Source organism: Telopea speciosissima, chromosome 1, assembly GCF_018873765.1.
Source record: "Telopea speciosissima isolate NSW1024214 ecotype Mountain lineage chromosome 1, Tspe_v1, whole genome shotgun sequence".
Classification (NCBI taxonomy): domain Eukaryota; kingdom Viridiplantae; phylum Streptophyta; class Magnoliopsida; order Proteales; family Proteaceae; genus Telopea; species Telopea speciosissima.
Genome location: NC_057916.1, coordinates 72,874,817 through 72,897,611, shown reverse-complemented (window position 1 = coordinate 72,897,611; position 22,795 = coordinate 72,874,817). Strand labels below are relative to the sequence as shown.

The 22,795-nt window shown below is 41.5% G+C and overlaps 2 protein-coding genes across 2 annotated transcripts; both read right to left on the bottom strand.

Moving 5' to 3' along the window:
* Nucleotides 1-396: 396 nt before the first annotated feature.
* Nucleotides 397-3,458, bottom strand: LOC122654263 (geraniol 8-hydroxylase-like). The gene is made up of 2 exons (XM_043848270.1): nucleotides 2,463-3,458; nucleotides 397-1,026 (listed from the first exon to the last, which is right to left on the bottom strand). The coding sequence occupies exons 1-2, from the start codon at nucleotides 3,456-3,458 to the stop codon at nucleotides 397-399; spliced, it is 1,626 nt and encodes a 541-aa protein (XP_043704205.1).
* A 13,838-nt stretch (nucleotides 3,459-17,296) lies between these two features.
* LOC122654256 (geraniol 8-hydroxylase-like) lies at nucleotides 17,297-22,207 on the bottom strand. The gene is made up of 3 exons (XM_043848257.1): nucleotides 22,070-22,207; nucleotides 19,630-20,721; nucleotides 17,297-17,926 (listed from the first exon to the last, which is right to left on the bottom strand). Exons 1-3 carry the CDS (start codon nucleotides 22,205-22,207, stop codon nucleotides 17,297-17,299), a joined length of 1,860 nt encoding a protein of 619 aa, XP_043704192.1.
* Between the last annotated feature and the right edge of the window lie 588 nt (nucleotides 22,208-22,795).

Genomic DNA, 22,795 nt, shown 5'->3' with positions numbered 1-22,795 from the left:
CCCATTGGCCAGTGTGCATGCGCAAGTTCTAGAGGCCCAGGTAGTGATCTCTTGCCCGCATACCAAACATATTTTTTATTATATAATCAATTAAGTCTCTTAGTAACCAAACAACGATTGTTTATATCCCATAAGCCATTATCATAATTAATTATTCATAAATAGGTCATACATATAAATATAAACTATGCCAAAGAGAGCATCAACAAGGACAGAAATGTGCACAAAATTAAACGATGATCAATAGAAATTTAATAAACTCCCACACCCATTCTAACAATATAGCTGCAGGCTTTAAGAATTATTGTTGTTGCATCAATTATCTCAACCTTACAACATTGAAAAGTTCTACCTTAAAGAGACCAAGATGCATTCATAGATTACACAATTAGGATTTCAATTGTAGAGTGTGAGGTCAGATAACCTAGGTGATGGGATCACGAAAAGGGGTGTTGCCTTCTTTAATTCGAAACCAAACTTATCTGACATATCAAGTTCCACACCATTTGGCAATTTCCACTGGAATGACTGCAAAACTGATGCCAATAGGAATGGTACCATTCTTTCTGCCATAGGGATTCCTACACAAACCCTTCTTCCTGATCCAAATGGAATGTATCGAAAATCATTGCCACTAAAATCAAATTCATCACCACCTGATCTCAAGAACCTCTCCGGCTGGAACTCCAAGGGGTTGTCCCAAGACATAGGATCCCTCTGTATAGCCCATGCATTCACTATAACTTTGGAACCCTTTGGAATCATAAAGCCACCAATGGTGCAGGATTCACTTGGGCATCGAGGAATCAAGAAAGGACCAGGTGGGTGCAGACGTAGGACTTCCTTCACCACTCCATGCAAGTAATGCAACTTAGGCAAATGAGACTCTTCCACCATATTGTTCAACCCCACTACCTCTTCTAGCTCTTCTTGAGCTTTCTTCATTATATGTGGTTGTTTCAATAGCTCAGCCATTGCCCACTCCACTGTGCTCGATGTTGTTTCAGTCCCAGCCATCATCATGTCCTATAAATATATAAAATTTAGTGAATCGGGCAAGTGCCCATTTCATCACTCACCAGTCACCATTGATGTATTTGTAGTGAGAACAGCATTAGATATCACACACACACACACACACAACTTAAGTAATCTATTAGTGAAATTAGGGGTGAAATAGGGCTATGTTTTTTAAAAACTCAGCTCAACCTTGAGTCTCCTTAGCTCAGCCCAAGCTCAACTTGGCCCTGAAGTTGGGCTGAGATTTCTCAATCCAGTTCTGCCTGATTGACCCTGTTCAGGCTGGGCCGAGTCAGGTTGACCTTAATTTTTGTAATGGTTGAGCTGGGCTGATTGACCCTAGCTGGTCTTCTTTTTTTTTTTTTTTTTTTTCATTTTTAATTTTTTATGAACTTAAAAAAAAATATACTTCATCAAACATCAATCATTCTTAAAAATAATTCTGAAAGCATAAAGCTGTAATGGTAATGTGAAATAATTAATATAAGAGGTTTTTTGTGAGAGAACATGGCCCATGTGCATTTGGGGGGGGGGGGAGAATGCGCAAGGAAATATCAATAAGGTGGGCATTTCTGTTTTTCATGGGGCGGGGCACTCATTTCGCCTCCTCTGTGTTTGGGCGTTGGGGCCACGCTTCCTACAAAAACCATTTCCCCTTAACGTGTTGTTATATAAAATCAGATCGAACTGAACTGGATCTGGTTCACCTATAGCTTTAGCTCAAGCCCAACTTGATTGGCGAGTTGGGTTCATATTCTCGTACGTGAACGTACGAGAAAGGCAACCCACCTCTGACTCGATCAGACGTCGAACTTAAAATTCCAACCCAATCTCACCTTGCGGGCTGAAAAGCTCAGTCCAAGCCATATGCAGGATCTAGGCAAAACCATCAGAATTCAAAAACAAGCTATTGGTGTTCTCTTCGAGAGGGGGCGTAGAATATGAATTATTTACAAGTAATTGGTGCCAACACCTAATTAGTATTACCTTGAATATTTCTGGCAGTTTATCTTAAAACTATTGTAACCTGGGCCATTTAAATACAGTCATTTACATAAGTCTAGCCCACCCAGGCCGGCCAGTCAGTAAGTCAATCACAACTTGTTACGGATTTTCATCCTCTCAAGTATAGTGCACTGTTCTATACACTTTTAAAGACAAAAATTTGATGCAGTTTAAAGGTGCCAATTTGGATCTTGTATTGCAGGCTGCAGGATCGTGCTTCCTCACACAGGCAGCGTGTAATGACCATCCTACCCATTGCAAGAGCACTCTGCCCAAGTGGGATATGACAGTCATTGCACGCCTGCCTCGATGAGGAAGCACAGCAGTAGGATGGGCAGCGGACAATAGAGGGTACTTTAAAGACACCACACTTGAGAGGATAAAAATTGCAAAGGAGCACGGAAAGCTCAAAAAAAAACAAAAACCAGTAACATTACCAAGAACAAGGCCTTGATGTGGGAGATGGTAAGGATAGGTGTCGTATTGTTAGGGACTCCTTCCTTTGTCTTGAGATTGAGATTGAGCTGCTTTAGTAAGACCTGCAGGAGATCCTTGGCTTGTTTGTCATCCACATTCCCTTCTCGTCGCAGGCTCCCTCTTTCTCTTTCTCGATCTCTTTTTAGTCGTTCTTCAATGACGGAATCCAACATCCGATCCAACCACGAAATCTCCTTCTTCATCCGCCGCCCAATACCTTGGATATCAAGCCACGCTAGCGCCGGAAATAAATCCGAAATATTGGGCTTTCCAAAAAGCATTAAAACTCTATCCATTACTCGCCGAACCTCGACGGTGGTGCGCCACTCCTCCTCCTTTTCTAGTGTATCACCCCATAACATGTTGGTTATGATGTTGAATGCTGTGAGGAACATTTCCTCCCTAACGTCCACCGGAGAGCCGGCCTTGGAATAGAGTTGGCTCACCATGTGGCGGACCTCTCTCCGCCGGAAGCAATACAGAGCTTCGAGCTTCTTGTGATTTAGCATCTTCGAGACGCACATTTTACGGAGCATCCGCCAATGGTAACCATATGGTGACCAGACCATGTCAATACCCATGTAAGTGATAAAATCCCCAGCTGCTATCATGTGGTGGTTGGCAAATACGGTGTCGTGATCTTTGAAGATCTCCTTTGCCAGTGACGGCGACGTCACCACAATGCAGAGCTTGCTGCCTAGTCGGAGTTTCATGATGGGACCATAGGTCTCAGCAAACTTGGCGAAACTAAGGTGGAGCTCGGTATCGAGGAAGGGGAGGTTGCCCACAATCGGCAGGCCTCGTGGCCCCGGAGGAAGTGGCGGTCTCTCCCTCCTCGACCAACGCCACCACCGTCTTATTGTTATGGCGGTGGCCAACACCAGGAAGATCGATAGCATGCGAGTAGGCCAAACTGCGTTTAAGAAGTAATCAGAAGCCTTGGAGATCAGAGACATGGCAAAGACAATGGCCGTAGAAAGTGGAAGCTAGCGGCGATAAGTTCAACTGGCGTTATGGTCTCCTATGCAATAATGCAAGCCTAAAGTGTTTCCGTCGAGGAGAGCGTGTATTTAGAGTGAGGCAGGGGTTTTGGTCATTTTGGCTGGGCACAACAGTACTCTATGCAGACGGTGCATGAAAATTATTGTTTTAAAATATAAAGCATAATAAATGGATGTAAAACGGTATAATGATAGCTGGGTGCTTGAGTGCTTGGATTTAGTTCTATATTGGGTGTGTGAATATGATGTGCATTGTATATGTTTCCGTCATTTCAGATCTCAAAAGTTGATTAACCGTTGGATTAACGCACCCATGGTTTGTGTGATTACCAAAAGAAACATTGCGTTGGGTGTGTGATTTGTGTGACTACAACCAATTTTTTGGTTCTCCGTAAGCTTGACGAAAATCAGATGATTCAGTGGTAAGACTAAAGTCAATAACAATATAACACATGATTTTATTTTTTATTTTTAAGTAAATATCATCCCCTCCCCTCTAAGTATCCATAATATCAAATCTTTCTCCCAGATTTCGAATAATAATAATTCCCTCCCTATTTTTAAAAGATTCAATCAATTATACCCCAATTGTTAAAAGCAGTCATTAAATAATGATGTGGCATTTACAAATTTTCTAAAACCCCATAATACCCTAAAACCCCTTTTGCCATCACTCACCCATTAACTCTTATTTTTATTTCTCAAAATATAAAACCTAACGGGACCCACTCCCCTCCTCTTCTTCTTCCTCCTCCTTTGCAATACCTCATTTTTAATGGGGCATTGAGATCTGAGAGAAGAAGAAATGGAAGAAATCATCTAGAGTGAGCGTATGCCTCGCGTATCTAGTAATATGATGTCGTTGTTGAATAACTTGCATCGGCGATTGTCATGCTTAGCCTCGCAAATCCTTAACTTTGTGGTAAAGCAGAAAAACATCTTATACCTCCCAATTTCCCTATAGTGAGTGATCTCGATATCCCTCTGTTCCTTTCCCAAACTCTTAGAAAAAATAAATTCAACTCAAAGCAGAGATTCTACTGCTCTATACTAATAAATAAGAAAAATGTATGTAAACTCGTGTTGATTCTTCCCTTTGTGCTTTCGATCTCTCCGTTACTCTTCCGCTCTCGTCTTCTCAATATATAAATTGATCAAATGGGTTTAAGGGTATTATGGGGTTTTAAAAAATTTGTAAATATCATGTCATAATTTAATGGCAGTTTTTAAAGATTAGAATACGATTGATAGAATCTTTCAAAAATAAGAGAGGACATTATCATTATTCAAAACCCGGATGAGAGGTTTGATATTATGGATACTTAGAGGGAGGGGATGATATTACTCTTTTTTTTATTAAACAGTAAGGCGAATTCATTCAATTTGACCTGATTCTAGAAGATACTGATATGGATCCCAAGGCCAATCCGAGACCAATCCCAAGACTACGAACCATACTCCCAATCTGTAACACCCCTCATTAGTGACATGAATATTTTAATATTATTTTAGATTGTTATGAATATTTTATTATTATTTGCATCATAATAGAATATTTTTTGCTATTTCAATAATTTCATATTAATTTATTTCTATTTTATTGTCATTTAAAGTGTGTTCGGGCAGGGGGTGAGGTCATCATTTTCAATCCCCTATGAAAGGAACCTACGAACCTGATCGGGCAGGGAACCTGGGAGGAGTTAGATTCTATTATATTCTGATTTTACTATTTTATATTATCTTAATATGGAGAAGGTTCAAAAAGGGTCATGGGGTTGCCAGACTGAGCAGCGATTCCTCAGCAGCGAAGTCAATGTTCTTGACTCCTTGGGGTCGAAGATGCAGGGGACAAAGAAGTGGGTGAGCAGTGGCTTCGATTTTCCCTATCTACAATGTAAAGGATGGAAATTAGTGGTTCTTGTGCTTTTCAAGTGCTCTACTGTTTTGTTGTTGCTAGGGTTTTGAATTTCAAATGGGTTTTAACAGATTGGTTTTCTTTTCTCAATTATTGAATACTGATTGTAATGAAAGGAATGCATCAACGATGCGCCATTTTATGGATTCCAGATGTTCTGTTAGACAAGTATTGCAATTGGATGGACTTAATGTTCTTCAAAACTTATATAGTTTGGCTTACTGACTAGCTGTATTAAACATGTATCATATCATTGTCGTATGAGTTTTATTGTGTTGGAATTTTGAAAAGTATCTTTGTCATTTAGTCCATTTAATTACGTATTTGTACTCATTTGATTGTCTTCCCCATACTTACTAACTCAATACATATATATAGCCCATTGTTAGTACTAAAATCAGAATTTTGTTTTCCTAATTGCATTTCTGCTAGCATTTTGTGGTCTGGGTACAACTCTGATGTACTCGAAGAAGCGCACCGGAAGCCATAGGATGTTCTATCTTGGAGTCAATTTTGCATTCAAACTCAGTTGCACCAATGAGAATAAATACTGACTTTAGATGAGTATCAAGTGACACGTCGCGACCATCATCAATATCTTAGAACATCCACTACAATTTGATATACTCTCCTACCGCATTAACACGTACAATAGATAAGTCATTCTCACCAAAAATACTGAATTTTGATCTATTCCTGCATCCTCTCCTCTTTAATGTGAGAGTTGTTACTTCGCTTCCATTTGTTCTTAGCTTATCCTTTCGGAAGACTTGCATGCATTATCACTTGTCTTGTTCAAAATGAATAATTTTTTTTTTCATATTTCTATTTGTTGTTACTTACAAAACGTGGAAAACATGGGATCCAACAGTTGGTTCCTAAGGCTTATATGAAGAGCACAAATACAGTTGAAATGATCGAGAAACAATTGCACACATGCCTTGTGCCTTTTACACCTAGACATGCCCCAAAGGTGCTACATAGAGATTCAAGGAATTTAATTTCAGTTTTGGACATCAATTAGGTTGGTTCAAAATAAAAGAGATGTTGGTCTAAAAGTCTCTAAATCAACAAAATCTAGTATAATCTATGGATACTATGGAATCTTCAAATTTCGATAAGAAACATCTGAAGATGTTATATAATATAAAAATGGTTTTTCTAATTTCCTTGTGGAGTTTCATTGGCTATTGGATAGGTTCAACACAAAAAATTATCACAAAATAATAGTTCAACTACCATACTTATTAAGTAATACATCTAAAACACTACAGCAATACATCCAAAGAGCAAACCGAGAAAATCAAAACAAAGAAGCCAGAACCCAAAGCATATCAGATTTTAACCACAACACATTAGTCCCTTTGTACTTAGCCCTTAAAGTGCAATACAATTATCACAACCAATATGACTATTACAATATTAATCCTATTTTTTAGTATTTCATCTGACTTCTACATCCGCTTCAGTATGTTCTTTGTCTTGCGGTTGTCTTCCTTGATATGTTGCAAGTCTGGACTTCTTTCACCTATATCTATCTATGGGTTTTCACAAGCACATTTTATGTTCAAAAAATTCAAATAACCTTGATTGTTGTCATTGACACTGGACGCTGACATTGTTTATCTGCAAAATAAATAAGATTAAAAAAAAAAATACAAGCTTGACCCCAAAAAAATTGTCAAAACACTAGAATTTCATCAGTAGGACTAAAGAAAAAAATTGCTTGAGAAACCCACGTTGTGGTTTGGCTTTAATTTGATAAAACAGAGTATACTACAAAACAATGATAGCATAAACCAAGTGAAGCACTAGCTCTGCTGGGTGAAGTGTGAAGTCAAAACACTGTAGAAAGAACAGAATTTTTTTTTTTTGGGGGGGGGGGGTAGTGGTTATAAAATTATTGCTCTAGTCGCTAGAGAAGAAATAGAACAGAATGGAATTGTGGCTCAAGTTGCTAGATAATCAATCACATTAAAACAAGAATTTGTGTGTGTGTGTGAAAGAAAGAGAGAGAGAGGTGGTTTCTTCCTATGGTTGATGGTCAAGCCAAAATATTGTTCATAGCAAACAGTTGTATCCTCTTCTCTTCACTCTTTTACAGTGAAAACCCTAACTTCTTCTGTTCTTTCTTAAAATACCATTATTGTAGTTCATAACCTACAGGTCTGGAAATTTGGCCCGTCAACATTCTAGTAATCTAAGTAACACGAGGCAGATTTCCCTTGGCAAGATGTTTGCCCAGTCCTAATAATCTAAAGGGAAAATAAAGTCAAATATATCTATTTTTCCAGTAAACCAGATTTCTCATGTTTATGAGGAAGAATATATTTTCCCAATGATGCAGGTAATGAGTCCAGCCCTATGTTTCATCCATTTGAGGGAAAAGTTATAGGAATGTGAGAAAGGAGATATTATATGCGCAACAAACAGCACATGTTGATCAAGTGCAACATTTTGCCATAAATTCTCTCCAACCATCCAAACAACAGTACGGATATTTTTTTTCTTCAGTCCTATTTTCTCAATCCACTTTATCATGTCCCAAATGTAGGATAAATGAAAATATTTTGCTTTCAGTTGTCTATTAAAAATATTTCCATAGACAAATGACAATCTTTTTGGATATGGAAGAAACAAATCCAACAGAACCAACAGCAATCACTAAAATATGAGAGGCGATATATCCAACAAAGACAATTGATGCAGACTATAAACTGTATCCCCAATTCGGAGGAAAAACACCCATTTTCTAAGGACTTTCAAAACAAAGAAATCAGTGCAAAACAAATGCTGAGGAATAATTCAAGTACTAAAATACATCGATCAAACCAATGTCTAGAACATAATATCAAAAACTTAAGAATCATGAAACAAGTCAAACAACATCACTCAGAACAATTAACATCCCTCCCACAGTAACAATGTAAGAAAAAACGCAGAATTGGAACCAGGACACCATTATTTAGGATAAAAACTAAAAATGAATACAAGTATACTTACATTCTCTGGTTGGTAGTACCCATGATCAATTGGAATCAACACAATACGAATATATACCTTCATTCATAACACAAGAAGCAGAAGTGAACTTATAAACAACAATTGTTAGAAATCCATGGCCTAGGCTACATAAGCTCCCACTTGGGGCTGATGTGGGGCCAGGGCCCATTAGGGTTTGGGGTCCACTAGGTGGTCCCTCTCTCTATATAATAAGATGGAGAAAAGAGGCGGCAGGATATATACGATCACAACAGTCACCAAGCTCTCTCTCTCTCTCTCTCTCACGATCTTTCTCAATCTCTCTCGTTCCCTATGTCAAGCGAGGTTTTCTCAGGATCTCCATCTTCATCCTTGGACTTGGAGGGTGGACTGCTGTGATGGATTGTCTTCACACAACTGTTGGTGGAAAATCCAACACCTACACACAGGGGCACAACGCACGTGGTGGAGGTAATGCGGGCATGCCAGAGCCTTTGACGCAGGCCCAAACGGAACTGGAAATGGCCTATCCCAACTTTCGACAAGGACGAAACGGCCTATTCTAAATGACTAAACGGCCTGTTCTAAGATGAAACGGCCTGCTCAGCCAAGACGAAATGGCCTATTCTAACTTCCAGCCAGGCCGAAATGGCCTGTTCTAACTGATGAAACTGCATGTTCTAAGAGGCCGAAAATGGCCTGTTCTGACTTCTAACCAGGACAAGAAGGGGATCCTTCCATGCCTGAGTAGCTCTAAGGTCTTTTGGGTGAAAGCCAATGACGATGGACAAAGCAAGGAAGAAGATTGAAGATCAAATTGCTTACTTGCAATCAACATTCGATTGGAGTCATTACAACTTGCGAAATCCAACATTGATGAGATTTACAACCTGACGTTTACAGTACATCTACTTTAACGGCCTGTTCTAAGATGAAACGGCCTATTTACAGTAGAACTACTCTACGACCAAATCGCATAATCTCTCAAAAATGGATTTGATGAAGCTTCACGACTCTGCTAGCCATGGATTAATGGAGCTTGCAACTTGATGTTAATGGTCGCCTTCTGAAACACGGGCCAAAAGACAAGATTGCTAGAGTTTTTCTCCAAGCATCTCCCAAAAACGGTCTTGATGAAGCTTCCACAACTCTACCAGCCACGGACTGATGAAGTTCGCAACTCGATGATGATGGTTGTCTTCTGAAACATGGGTCAAAACACATGGTTGCTGGAGTTACTCTCCAAGAAAGGCCCACATGAATGCCCCTTAAAACACAAGCCAATGAGGCTTCCCAACTCCAGCAAAAATTACAAAGAAGGATGAAAGATTACATCCTGGAAGATAAAAAGGAAAGGATAAAATAAAGATAAAGTGCAGGGTGTTTTGTTGATTGTCCGCTTTTGCTATGAAAGCTCTTTCTTTTTTATAGATGGAGCCCACAAAGAACTCCTATAGGTGGTTGTCACTACCGTCATCTCTTCCCATAATCCTTGATCCATTTCTCCTGTCGCCACGCGTCCTACATGGCCCTTAGTGGAGTATCTCAACACAAAGCACGTTTCTTCAGTTGCACAAATCCTTAACATGGTGGGTCCCAGCCTAACTGTGTGCTTTTATTCTGTCTAGGTTCTTCCTCCTTTTCTCCACGTGGCCACCTTTCCTGGCCCACCTCTTGGCTGAGAAATAGATACCTAAAACCCTGAACCGTTGCACCCATGAGATTTTGGGTCAATGTTGCCACATGTCCTTGATCTTGGTGCAATCTCATCTCATCATGTTCTGCCACGTGGCTTCATCTCCTAGCCTCTCTTTAGCTGAAAATGCGGAACCAACAATGCCCCTCACAATCCCGTTTGAACGGGGTCACCCAAGTTCGAAAGGGATTGTGGACATGATTTAATCGGTCTATTGACCGAAATGGGGTGTAAACAAGTGTGTTTCTATTTACTCGGTCTCCTTTTTATGATTTTAAAAATCGATTCAAATGATATCGCCATTCGCTCACGTACTATCACCATCATCCCGATTTAAACTGAGAAACCAATCCTACCCTGTACACACCTCACATCCAACTGGCCATGTTCGGCCAGGGATGCCAGGGCTGTGCCCATGTGAGGGGTGGAGTTATCCTCGATCAATGGGGTTCTCAATCTTTTTGACTGAAAATTGTTCGGTCTGAGAGCTACCCCATAATGGGTTCTCAGGTTCACTTCTGAAGCCATTAAAGCAGTGTAGTGCGGGGCTGCCTTTCAAATTGAGAAAATGGTGAATCTGCTGGGACGCTCAAGCTAAGAGCAACAGGCAGCACTACACAATAGAATTCCTCTATCAAGACCCTACTAAGCCACTTGGGTGCGCCACTACTCCACCATGAGGCCGATCTAGAAGGAGTAATTCTAAATTTGAAAAATCACTCAACCTAGAGAACAACATCATGAGTGGTGCATGTTTCCAATTTGTGTTGCACCAATGAATGCAATCCACCAAATCTACCCTCTTTAATGCTCCATTTAATAAACAAATGCTCCACTTAAAATGAGACCACTTGATTTCTCTCTGAATTATGGGGTTCACTTCCACGACTCCCTCCAAATCAAATGGCTCCATGGCATATGCATCATGAACGACCAAGAAGTGGCTATTGGAGAAGGCCACCGCTCTGGTAACCCCAAGAGACATGATTCTCATTTGCTCGCATGTCCATACGCCTCTCTAGCCTTTCCAACGGCAAAGACAATAAGCGAAGGTGACTGTTGTCGACTCGTAACAAGCGTGAAAGGATCACGAGTTTCACCGCTGCTGCTACTACTTCTACTCCTTGTAGATTTTCTTCGCACTCCCTTTAGCTTCTTCAAGAACTCTCTTGATATCTCCCTTCGCTTTCATTTTCAAGCCGCCACCATGGAGATTTCAGTTATACCCATTAATCATCTGCATTTGAAATTGCCGTGAAGTTCACCGATCTTGCGGCAATCGGCATCGACAGGCAATTAACGGATAACCATCTACTCATTCAGCAACTTTTTTTTTTTTCCTTGTTTGTGGCAGAAGAACGACAACGGTTGAGAAGCAAATAAATAGGAGAGTGTTATGGAAGTTGTGGGTGACATGTGGAGATAATAGAGAGATAATTTAGGGAGAGAGATGGGAGAGAGAAACGTAGGAAAATGGGGAGAGATTTTAGGAAAGAGGGAGTTTTAAGAGAGAGGGGAGTCATGAGTGGCATGTGAAGAGAATTAGTTGGAGATAATTTAGGAAGAGAGATGGGAGATAGAAACGTAGGAAAGTTGGTGGTTTAAGATAACAAATGGAGATAATGGTGGGGGTTAAGGCGTAAGTGGGTAGGATTTAGGAGAGTGGGCTGCAATTATGGTGGTTTACACCACACATTTGAAGCGTGCAAGCACACGTTTCATGCATGGGATATTGAAATAACCATTTTCCCACTTAAAGTGCCCAACCAATGGCAAATTGAATATTGATTTGTCGTTACGACACTAAAAATGGAAAAAACGGCTTGTGCACGGCTCCGAGGTCGGTGCTGTTATAACCGTAGGCACAATGAATCCATGTTCCATCATCGAAAACAAATCCAATAGTACGACATGTGTCACACACAGTCTCCTCAACTGACTCTATGTACCTTTGCTCTTGACCGATCGAAAGTGTTTGGGCTGGCAAAACAAGACTTAACCCAAGGTAGGATTCGGTTCATTGTTATCTTGATCGGTCAGGACCGAAAATAATAATCCATGATCGATCCCCTTTTTTATTATTATTATTTTACAGCCCACTCTCTTGCAGAAGAAAGTGGTTATCTGGCAGGTTTCTACCGCCTTTGTCCCTTGCTTTGTGTCTATAGCTTTTAGCCAAAAAATAGATTAACGGCCATTCACAACACTAGCAGCAAGGCCGGTACACAAACCGTGCCCCTAGACGATGGGTTACGGCTTCTTAATGCTTGTTTACAAGGGGATTTGCCCCTCGTTTCGCACCTGCAGTGCACGATTTGCAAAATTTGCCCCTTGTTGAGCATGCTTTCTTCTTCCTTGAACCATCGCGATTTCGCTTTCTAGAGTCCCACCGGGCGTGCCAAAATATGTTGGTGGAAAATCCAACACCTACACACAGGGGCACAACGCACGTGGTGGAGGTAACGCGGGTGTGCCAGAGCCTTTGACGTAGGCCCAAACGGAACTGGAAACGGTCTATCCCAACTTTTGACCAGGACAAAACGGTCTGTTCTAAATGACTAAACGGCCTGTTCTAAGATGAAATGGCCTGCTCAGCCAGGACAAAATGGCCTGTTCTAACTTCCAGCCAGGCCGAAACGGCCTGCTCTAACTGGTAAAACGGCATGTTCTAAGAGGTCGAAAACAGTCTATTCTGACTTCTAACTAGGACGAGAAGGGGATCCTTCCATGCCTGAGTAGCTCTAAGGTCTTTTGGGTGAAAGCAAATGACGATGGACAAAGCAAGGAAGAAGATTGAAGATCAAATTGCTTACTTGCAGTCAATATCCGATTGGAGTCATTACAACTTGCAAAATCCGACATTGATGAGATTTACAACTTGACGTTTACAGCACATCTACTTTAATGGCCTGTTCTAAGATGAAACGGCCTGTTTACAATAGAACTACTCTATGACCAAATCGCATAATCTCTCAGAAATGGATTTGATGAAGCTTCACGACTCTGCCAGCCATGGATTCATGGAGCTTGCAACTTGATGTTAATGGTCGCCTTCTGAAACACGGGCCAAAAGACAAGATTGCTGGAGTTGTTCTCCAAGCATCTCCCAAAAACGGTCTTGATGAAGCTTCCATAACTCTACCAGCCACGGACTGCTGAAGTTCGTAGCTCGATGATGATGGTTGTCTTCTGAAACACGGGCCAAAAGACATGATTGCTGGAGTTACTCTCCAAGAAAGACCTACATGAATGCCCCTTGAAACACAAGCCAATGAGGCATTGGTGGCTGGAACCCAATTCCAACAAAAATTACATAAAAGGATGAAAGATTACATCCTGAAAGATAAAAAGGAAAGGATAAAATAAAGATAAAGTGCAGGGTGTTTTGTTGATTGTCCTCTTTTGCTATGAAAGCTCTTTCCCTTTTATAGATGGAGCCCACGAAGGACTCCTATAGGTGGTTGTCACTACCGTCATCTCTTCCCACAATCCTTGATCCATTTCTCCTGTCGCCACGTGCCCTACATGGCCCTTAGTGGAGCATCTCAACATAAAGCATGTTTCTTCAGTTGCACAAATCCTTAGCATGGTAGGTCCCAGCCTAACTGTGTGCTTTTAGAAAACTTGAATTCTGTCCAGGTTCTTCCTCCTTTTGATGATGGTTGTCTTTTGAAACATGGGTCAAAAGACATGGTTGCTAGAGTTACTCTCCAAGAAAGACTTACATGAATGCCTCTTGAAATACAAGCCAATGAGGCATTGGTGGCTGGAACCCAACTCCAGCAAAAATTACATAGAAGGATGAAAGATTACATCCTGAAAGATAAAAGGAAAGGATAAAATAAAGATAAAATGCAGGGTTTTTTGTTGATTGTCCTCTTTTGATGTGAAAGCTCTTTCCCTTTTATAGATGGAGCCCACGAAGGACTCCTATAGGTGGTTGTCACTATCGTCATCTCTTCCCACAATCCTTGATCCATTTCTCCTGTCACCACGTGCCCTACATGGCCCTTAGTGGAGCATCTCAACACAAAGCACGTTTCTTCAGTTGCACAAATCCTTAGCATGGTGGGTCCCAGCCTAACTGTGTGCTTTTAGAAAACTTGAATTTTGTCCAGGTTCTTCCTCCTTTTCTCCAAGTGGCCACCTTTCTTGGCCCACCTCTTGGCTGAGAAATAGATATCTAAAACCCTGAACCGTTGCACCGATGAGATTTTGGGTCAATGTTGCCACATGTCCTTGATCTTGGTGCAATCTCATCTCATCATGTTCTGCCACGTGGCTTCATCTCCTAGCCTCTCTTTAGCTGAAAATGGGGAACCAACAACAACCTAGTGAGATCACCGTGAAATGTGCGTCGTCAAAGTTTGTGCGGATCAACGCGTAAAGCAATCGGATCCTTTTCGCTACGTGGAAACTTCAAAAAAGGTAGCTATACGCTAACTCGTATTATTTCCGTTTTACTTTGGCATCAAAGCCTGATTCATGGTTGGGATGCATGTCGTAGCACATCGTTGCACATCGCCGTGACTTTTTTCCCGATGACTCGCAGTCCTTAATGGTGCACGCGCGTGCCTCGTAGCAGTAGCAAGCCATGGCCCGTTGCTGCTGCCAGGCACACAGGTTATGCATGCTTTCTGGTGTGAGGCCTTCTAGGTCTTCTCTTCTCTTTGTTTTTCCTCATGCGACCCGCTGTCCCAGCCTTGTGGGTACTGGAGATTAAAGCTTTTTTTTTTGTGTTTATGTGCTTCATGTTTTGTGTAATGAAGTGCTAAGAAAAAACGATGGATGGCCTTTGCACCACTGGCCTCGTCTGATGGTCGTGGGTTTTGGCACCTGGTGGAAAGGCAAATTTTGTTTCATATTTTTTTTTTTTAAAAAAAAAGGGAAGGTAAATCTGAACTGTGCGGCCTCTGGCTACTGCTTCTTCTTGTGCTCACGGTGGAGCGGCACCTGCTGCAATTTTTTTTTTGCGCATGGCCTTGTAGGCCTTGTAGGTTAATAACTGCCCAGCCTCGGGCTACTACTTCTTCTTGTGCTCACGACGGTGCGGCACCTGCTGCTATTTTTTTTGGAGCCCACGGCCTTATGGTAGCTGCTGCCTATGTGCTTGCTGGCGCATCGGCGACAGCCACTGTGACTGCTGTCGGGGTGTTTGAAATCGCGGCTGTTGATGTCGATCCCCTTATATTATTCAACATAAAAAAAATTTTAGAATTTTACTAGGGTTCTTGACGAAGAAGATGGGTGAAGGGATTCGTCCTCTTCACCCATATTCTTAATGTGTTTGTAAATTTAAATTGGCAATTTTATCCTTCCGTGGAGGAATTGACCATTTTTCACTCGCTCCACTTGTTGGGATGCATGGTCAATCTCCAGCCACCGGCCTATGTCTGTTAATACATATTTTGGGTAGGAGATCATGATTCTTATTTTATTAAGTGGACATGTTCCTATGTATGTGTGTTAGAGGTGGTCTTTGCATATGATGTAAAGTGCAGCGCTCCTTATTTTTTTTAGATTGATGTAGAAGGATTTAAAAGTTGCAATTTATTGGGCAAATGTCATTATATTTTTTGAGAAGCCTTGTAAAGGGTTAGCATCGCACACTGCATATCATACGCTTACGCTACCTGGACATGCCACTTTAAGTATCAATCGGATTCCTTTGTGGAAACCATGTGCACACGTATGTACGGAGCAATTTGTGGATATGAGATGCCCATTCTTCCTTTTTTTATTTGCTCGAAACCGGTTAAAATTTTACGTCTTTAACCCACACATATGTGAGATTTGATTATGAACTTAGCAAAATTTTTTGTCTCACCGTGTGGAGTCTAGAACCATTAATTTTAATTAGGTCTGGAGCAAATTTTTGTTGTGTACCTAATGTTTACCTTGGGCATCGTTATATAGTGATATGACCACTAAACAGATCGTTACGGACCTCACTAAGGGTGAAAAACTGACTAGACCCAACTATGATATGTGGCAACGAAGGATCTAGTATTTGCTCAATCAGCAATATATAATAGTTAGAATATCTGACCACTGAAATGACCAAGCCTGCATAGGGTACTACCACTGTACATCACCGTGATATGGAAGCCTACAATAAGTGTGTGAAAAAGGATTGAAATGCGTGCTTTATTACATTTGCATGACGACCTTATTGGTGTTTTTTGAACAATGTACCACAGCTAAGTCCATGTGGGACTAGCTGAAAATTGCCTTCGGAGTTACATCTACTACAAAGTTAAGGAGCATGACCTTGAAGTTTGAGATGTATAGGATGAATCCCACGCACACTATGTTTGAACACCTTAGGATGGTCAAAGACATGATTCGGAAGTTAAAAAATGGTGGGACCGACCTAACTGACAGGCAACAGGTCTAAGTTGTCATCAGGACATTTCCTGATTCCTGGGCTCCAATAAAGCTCATTCTCACCCATAGTGAGAGCATAAAAAACTTTTGCTGATATTGCTCATCATGTCAAGCTTGAGACAGAGCGCCAAGAGGCGAACCGCATAACTGCCCTTGTCGCCCAGGGAGACAAGCACAAGAGACAGAGCAATCCAAGAAGGCAGGGTGGGAGTAAGAACCAAGTGCCCAAAGAAGGCAAGTCCGTCAAACACCAGAGAGGGGTAAGCATAGTAGAAAGAAAGACATATCCAAGGTCCTACAACTATCAAAAGATGGGGCACTTTGCTCGTGATTGCACTGAGGTGAAGCAGGTACCATTTCTATTACAACATTGTTACCTTTAAAATATTCATTTTATATCGACGACGATACTTTTAAGTTTTGTTTGAGTGATAGTGTAATTGGATATGGAATTCTTATCGACAGCGATACTTTTGAGTTTTGTTTGAATGATAATGCAATATAAATGTTGCTACTGAGCGTTGGGAATGTTAAGGAGTGCATAAACGGCTTGAAATTTGAATTTGGTTTAACCAATTCAAATTGTAATCTTATCACTAAAATATTGCAACTCCATTTTAAATTTCTTTTTGTGTTTATCACATTGTAACAGTTCCTTTGAAATATCCTTTTGTGTTATGTTACAATGTGATAAACATATAGTTGCAGGTATTAAGAATTATTATTGTTGCATCTATTATCTCAACCTTACAACATTGAAAAGTTCTACCTTAAGAGACCAAGATGCATTTAAAGATTACATAAACTAGGATTTCAATTGTAGAGTGTGAGGTCAGATAACCTAGGTGATGGGATCGCAACAAGGGGTGTTGCCTTCTTTAATTCCATACCAAACTTATCTGACATATCAAGTTCCACACCATTTGGCACTTTCCAATGGAATGAATGCAAAGCCGATGCCAATAGATATGGTACCATTCTTTCAGCCATAGGTATTCCTACACAAATCCTTCTTCCCGATCCAAATGGAATATATCGAAAATCTTTGCCACTAAATTCATATTCATCACCACCCGATTTCAAGAACCTCTCCGGCTGGAACTCCAAGGGGTTATCCCAAGACATAGGATCTCTCTGTATTGCCCATGCATTCACTATAACTTTGGAGCCCTTTGGAACCATAAAGCCGCCTACGGTGCAGGATGCACTTGGGCATCGAGGAACCAAGAAAGGAGCAGGTGGGTGAAGACGCAGGACTTCCTTCACCACTCCATGTAGGTAATGCAATTTAGGCAAATGAGACTCTTCCACCATATTGTTCAACCCCACTACCTCTTCTAGCTCTTCTTCAGCTTTCTTCATTATATGTGGGTGTTTCAGTAGCTCAGCCACTGCCCACTCCACTACGCTCGATGTTGATTCAGTTCCAGCCACCATTATGTCCTGTGAATATATATATATATATAAAATTTAGTGAATCAGGCAAGTATCCTTTTCATCATTCACCACTGATGTATTTGTAGTGAGAACAACGTTATACCACACACACAATTCCGTGTTTTTTTAAAACCCAGTCCAACCTTGAGTCCTCTTAACCCAATTCAAGCCCAATCTAGCCCTGACGTTGGGTTGAGATATCTCAGGCCATGCTGAGGGTTGACACTAATTGATCCTGAATTTTGTCAGGGCTTTGACCCTAGTTGGGTTTTTTTTTTATTATTATTTTTATATGCACTTAAAAAAAATAAACATAAAAAATCAATCATTCTTAAAAATAATTCTTAAAGCATAAAGTCTTAAATGTAATATGTAATAATAGTAGGGAAAAAGATCTCTGTCTAGGAGTGTGGCTAGGGGTGTAAACGAATAGCCAAAATCCGTCTCCGTATCTGTATCCGTATCCGTTTAGTACTATCCGAATCCGTTCGAAAGCTAAACGGATGCGGATACAGATAGGTTATAGCTATCCGAAAAGCTATATTTACATATAAACGGATAAAATATTCGATCCGTATCCATGTCCGTATCCGTTTAGCACTATTCGAATCCGTCCGATAGCTAATCGGATGCGGATGCAGATATATCACTATCCGAGCCGAATCTGATCCGTTTACAGCCCTAAGTGTGGCCTACACCAGCACTCCCATGAGTCTATCTCTCTCCTCCTCAAAACAAGGGGGCAGAGGTGTCTTTTTATATGGGGAAGAGAAGACACCTCTACCCCATTGTTTTGAGGAGGACAAAGATAGACACATGGGAGTGTTGGCGTAGGCCATACTCACGGACAGAAAACTTCTTCCCTAATAATTAATATATGAGAAAGTTCTCTATGGGGGAGCGTGGCCCATGTGCATGCATAGGGGTCAATTGCAACGCACAAGAAAGCATCAATAGGGTGGGATTTCCATTATTCATGGGGGTGGGGCGATCATTTCGCTCCCTTTGTCTAGGGGTAAGGGTCACGCTTCCTGCTACAAAAACCATTTCCCCGTAAAATACAGTTATATAAAATGAGGGTCGAACTAGGCCGTGCCAGGTTAAACACAAGGCTTTAATCCAAGCCCGTCTCGACCCAATCTCCGACTTAAAATTCCAACCCAAGCTCACTTTGCGGGCTGAAAAGCTTGACCCAAGCCCTATCTCACATCCATTCAAATGGAACATTCCCACAGAATATCTGAACAGCAGTGAGTTGTTCACGTACACTCACGTTCGTGAATATTCCCTGCACTCGGCTCAGGTTCACAACGTCAAATTTATAGATAATGGATCATCTGCACATTTCAACTGGTGAACGTACATGTGAGAGCACATTTTAATTTTGTTTCCATAAAAACCCCTTCTCCCCTTATAAATGGTAAAAATAGGACAGATGATTGGTTCTCACATGTACGTTCACCTGTTGGGACGTGCAGAGGAACCGAACGCAATTTATACACCTAAAGCGAAAGCATCAGAGTTCAAAATCAAGCTAGTGGTGTGCTGTACCGGAGGGGGCTTTGAATAGGGATTATTAACGAGTAATTGGTGCCAACACCTAATTACCTCGAATATTTCTGATATTTTATCTTAAAACTACCGTAACCTGGGCCATTTAAATACTAATCAATTCGACAAATCTGAGCCTAAAAAGAAAGGTAACATACCAAGAACAAGGCCTTGATGTGGGAGATGGTAAGGCCAGGAGATCCTTCCTTGTCCTTGAGATCAAGGTTGAGCTGCTGTAGTAAGACCTGCAGGAGATCCTTGGCTTGTTTACCATCTTCATCCCCTTCCCGTCGCTCGCTACCTCTTTCTCTTTCTCGATCTCTTTTTAATCGTTCTTCGATGACGGAATCCAACATCCGATCGAACCACGAAATCGCCTTCTTCATCCGCCGCGCAGTACCTTGGATATCAAGCCACGCCACCGCCGGAAATAGATCCGAAATATTTGGCTCTCCCAAAAGCTTCACAACTCTGTCCATTACTCGACGAACCTCGACAGTGGTGCGCCGCCCTTCCTCCCCTTCAAGTGTATCACCCCATAACATGCTGGTTATGATATTGAATGTGGTGAGAAACATCTTCTCCCCAACATCGACCGGGGAACCAGCCTCGAAATAGATTTGGCTCACCATGTGGTGGACCTCTCTCCGTCGGAGACCATACAGAGCTTCGAGCCTCTTGTCGTTTAGCATCTCCGAGACACAGATCTTACGGAGCATCCGCCAATGGTCACCGTATGGTGAATATACCATATCAACACCCCCGTAAGTGGCAATAGCCGCCACCGCTATCAGGTCGTGGTTGGCAAATACTGTGTCTTGATCTTTGAAGACCTCCTTTGCAAGTGACGGTGACGTCACCACAATACAGAGCTTGCTGCCTAATCGGAGTTTCATAATGGGACCATAGGTCTCAGCAAACTTGGCGAAACTGCGGTGAAGCTCGGTACCGATGAAGGGGAGGTTTCCCAGCATCGGCAGGCCTCGTGGCCCTGGAGGCAGTGGCGATCTCTCCCTCCTTGACCATCGCCACCACCGTGCCACTATTGTGGCGGTAGCCAACACCAGGAAGATCGATAGCACGCGAGTAGCCCATGCTGCGTTAAATAAGTAATCGTCTTTCCAGTATTGATAGAGCTCGCTATCGGACAGCCACCACCATCGCGGTAAAGCATAAGAAGCATCAGAAACCTTGGAGATCAGAAGCATGGCAGAGACAGATGCCGTCAAATGTGGAAGCGGCGATAAGCTCTACTGAGGTTATGCAATAATGCGAAGCCTGATGTTGAATTGTTGACACGAATTGACGCTTTCGTGTACTGCCGTGCACGGTGCACATTGACGACCATCATTAAATACACTGAGCCAGTAATTTAAGAAAAAAATAATAATAATTAAACTACCCTCGCCCACCCACTATGATAAGAAGTAGATAAATGCATTTGATGAAGGCCGTGCATGTGGACATGAATTCCTTTTCTTATAAAATTAATGATAAAGGGTAAGTCAAAATATGACAACTATTTTCATGATTACCTTTTAATTTAAAACTGACCTTAACTTCTAAGTAACAATATACACGTGACTATCACTTAAAGTGTGTGTCATTATGACTAATTTAATAAATAAAAAAATTAAAATAGTACTTTAAAGAGAAATTTTTTTCGAGATCAGATTACCAGGATCCACATCCTCTACTTCCATTACTTGTAATTCTATCCTATTTCCAAGCCCTATGAGAATGCTAACTGGCTTAATTCATATCCAACGGTTGACATCAATCAAATTCAAATTTTTTTGAATTTCACCCGTGTCGTGATTGAACTATCTTAAACCCCACTCAAACCGGATCATCCTTGCTCAAACCGAACCAACCCAACCTACCCTTTAACCAAACTAGGGTCTAAACAATTCAAACAAAAATCCTCCAAATAGATTTTGTTCGTTCTTCTCTTCCTCTTCCCAAAAACGCAGAGCAGAGAAAAAGCCCATAACCACATAAACTTTCAGGAAAAGACTAATGGAGGTTCTAAACTAAAGCTTTTCGGATTTGCAGAGAAGCAGACGGTGTAGAGAAGAAGATTCAACTAAATTCTGGAGAGAGAAAGGCGATTCAATTGGGATTTTACCACAGAAGCTTGTAGGAATAGTATGAGATATAGATGGAGAGAAGAGAGTGGATTAAGAGCAAGAAAAAGGAGAAATCCAATTTCCTTTCCTATTAGCTGTCTATGAGATGGCGCTGAGTCAATCCGGATATGTTTTTATCTTGTTTCTCAATTAGTCCTTGGACACCCTGTATCCATATCTGTATCTTCTCTTTTAGGTAAGGTAGAGATAATTGGTAGATATAATTGCTCAATCTTAGGAGCTAATTGTAGAGCAAATTGCTCTCTTATTTTGTATATAGTTACCTTCCAACCTTAATGAAAGATATTCAATTCTATTCCATTCAAATCTAGTTTAATATGGTATCAAAGCCTAAAACGATCCAAGCTCTCTTTTCCAATGGCAGCCCCACCTCCAACCTCGATCCCACTTCCCCTACTATCTTCATAATTCGATCAACCTGGCACCCCCTTGTCACCCAACTACTCACGGTGACAACTTTCCAACATGGAGTCGTGCTATCACCATGGCCCTTCAAGCGAAAAACAAACTCGGGTTCATTGATGGCACCATCGAACAACCTACCGATGATTCTGTTGATCTTCCCGCCGGAGGCGTGCAACTCCATGGTTACCTCTTGGCTTATTCATTCCACGATCCCGTCCATTGCCAATAGCATTCTATGGACCACCAATGCACGGATGTTTGGAGCGATCTCGCGATCGCTTTTCAACAAAATGCACCCCGCATATTTGAGATCGGGTTCCATTTCAAATCATTCCCAAGGGACTGATTCAATTTCAGCATACTACACCACCCTCAAAGCCTTCCGGGATGAGCTTTCTTCATACCGATCGCTCCTACATGCACTTGCGGTACCATGACCACCATCAATGGGTACGTTGAAACCGATGCTCTCATCGATTTCCTTCAAGGCCTCAATGACTCTTACTCTGTTGCTCAAGTCAAATACTTCTCATGGATCCCCGCCAACAATGGCCAAAGCATATTCCTTACTTCTACAAGAGGAACGACAGCGGCGTTCATTACATGAATCTCGTGCTGTTCCACTCAATCAAGCCGCCATGCCTCGGACAAGACTCTTCTTCTCTTACCAACAACAGCAGCAATCGCCCTCCCACGCCTGGTTCCAAAGGCAACAACCGGCCTCACTATCACCGTAATTTCGCAATATGGATGGCCACTCGACGTCGAT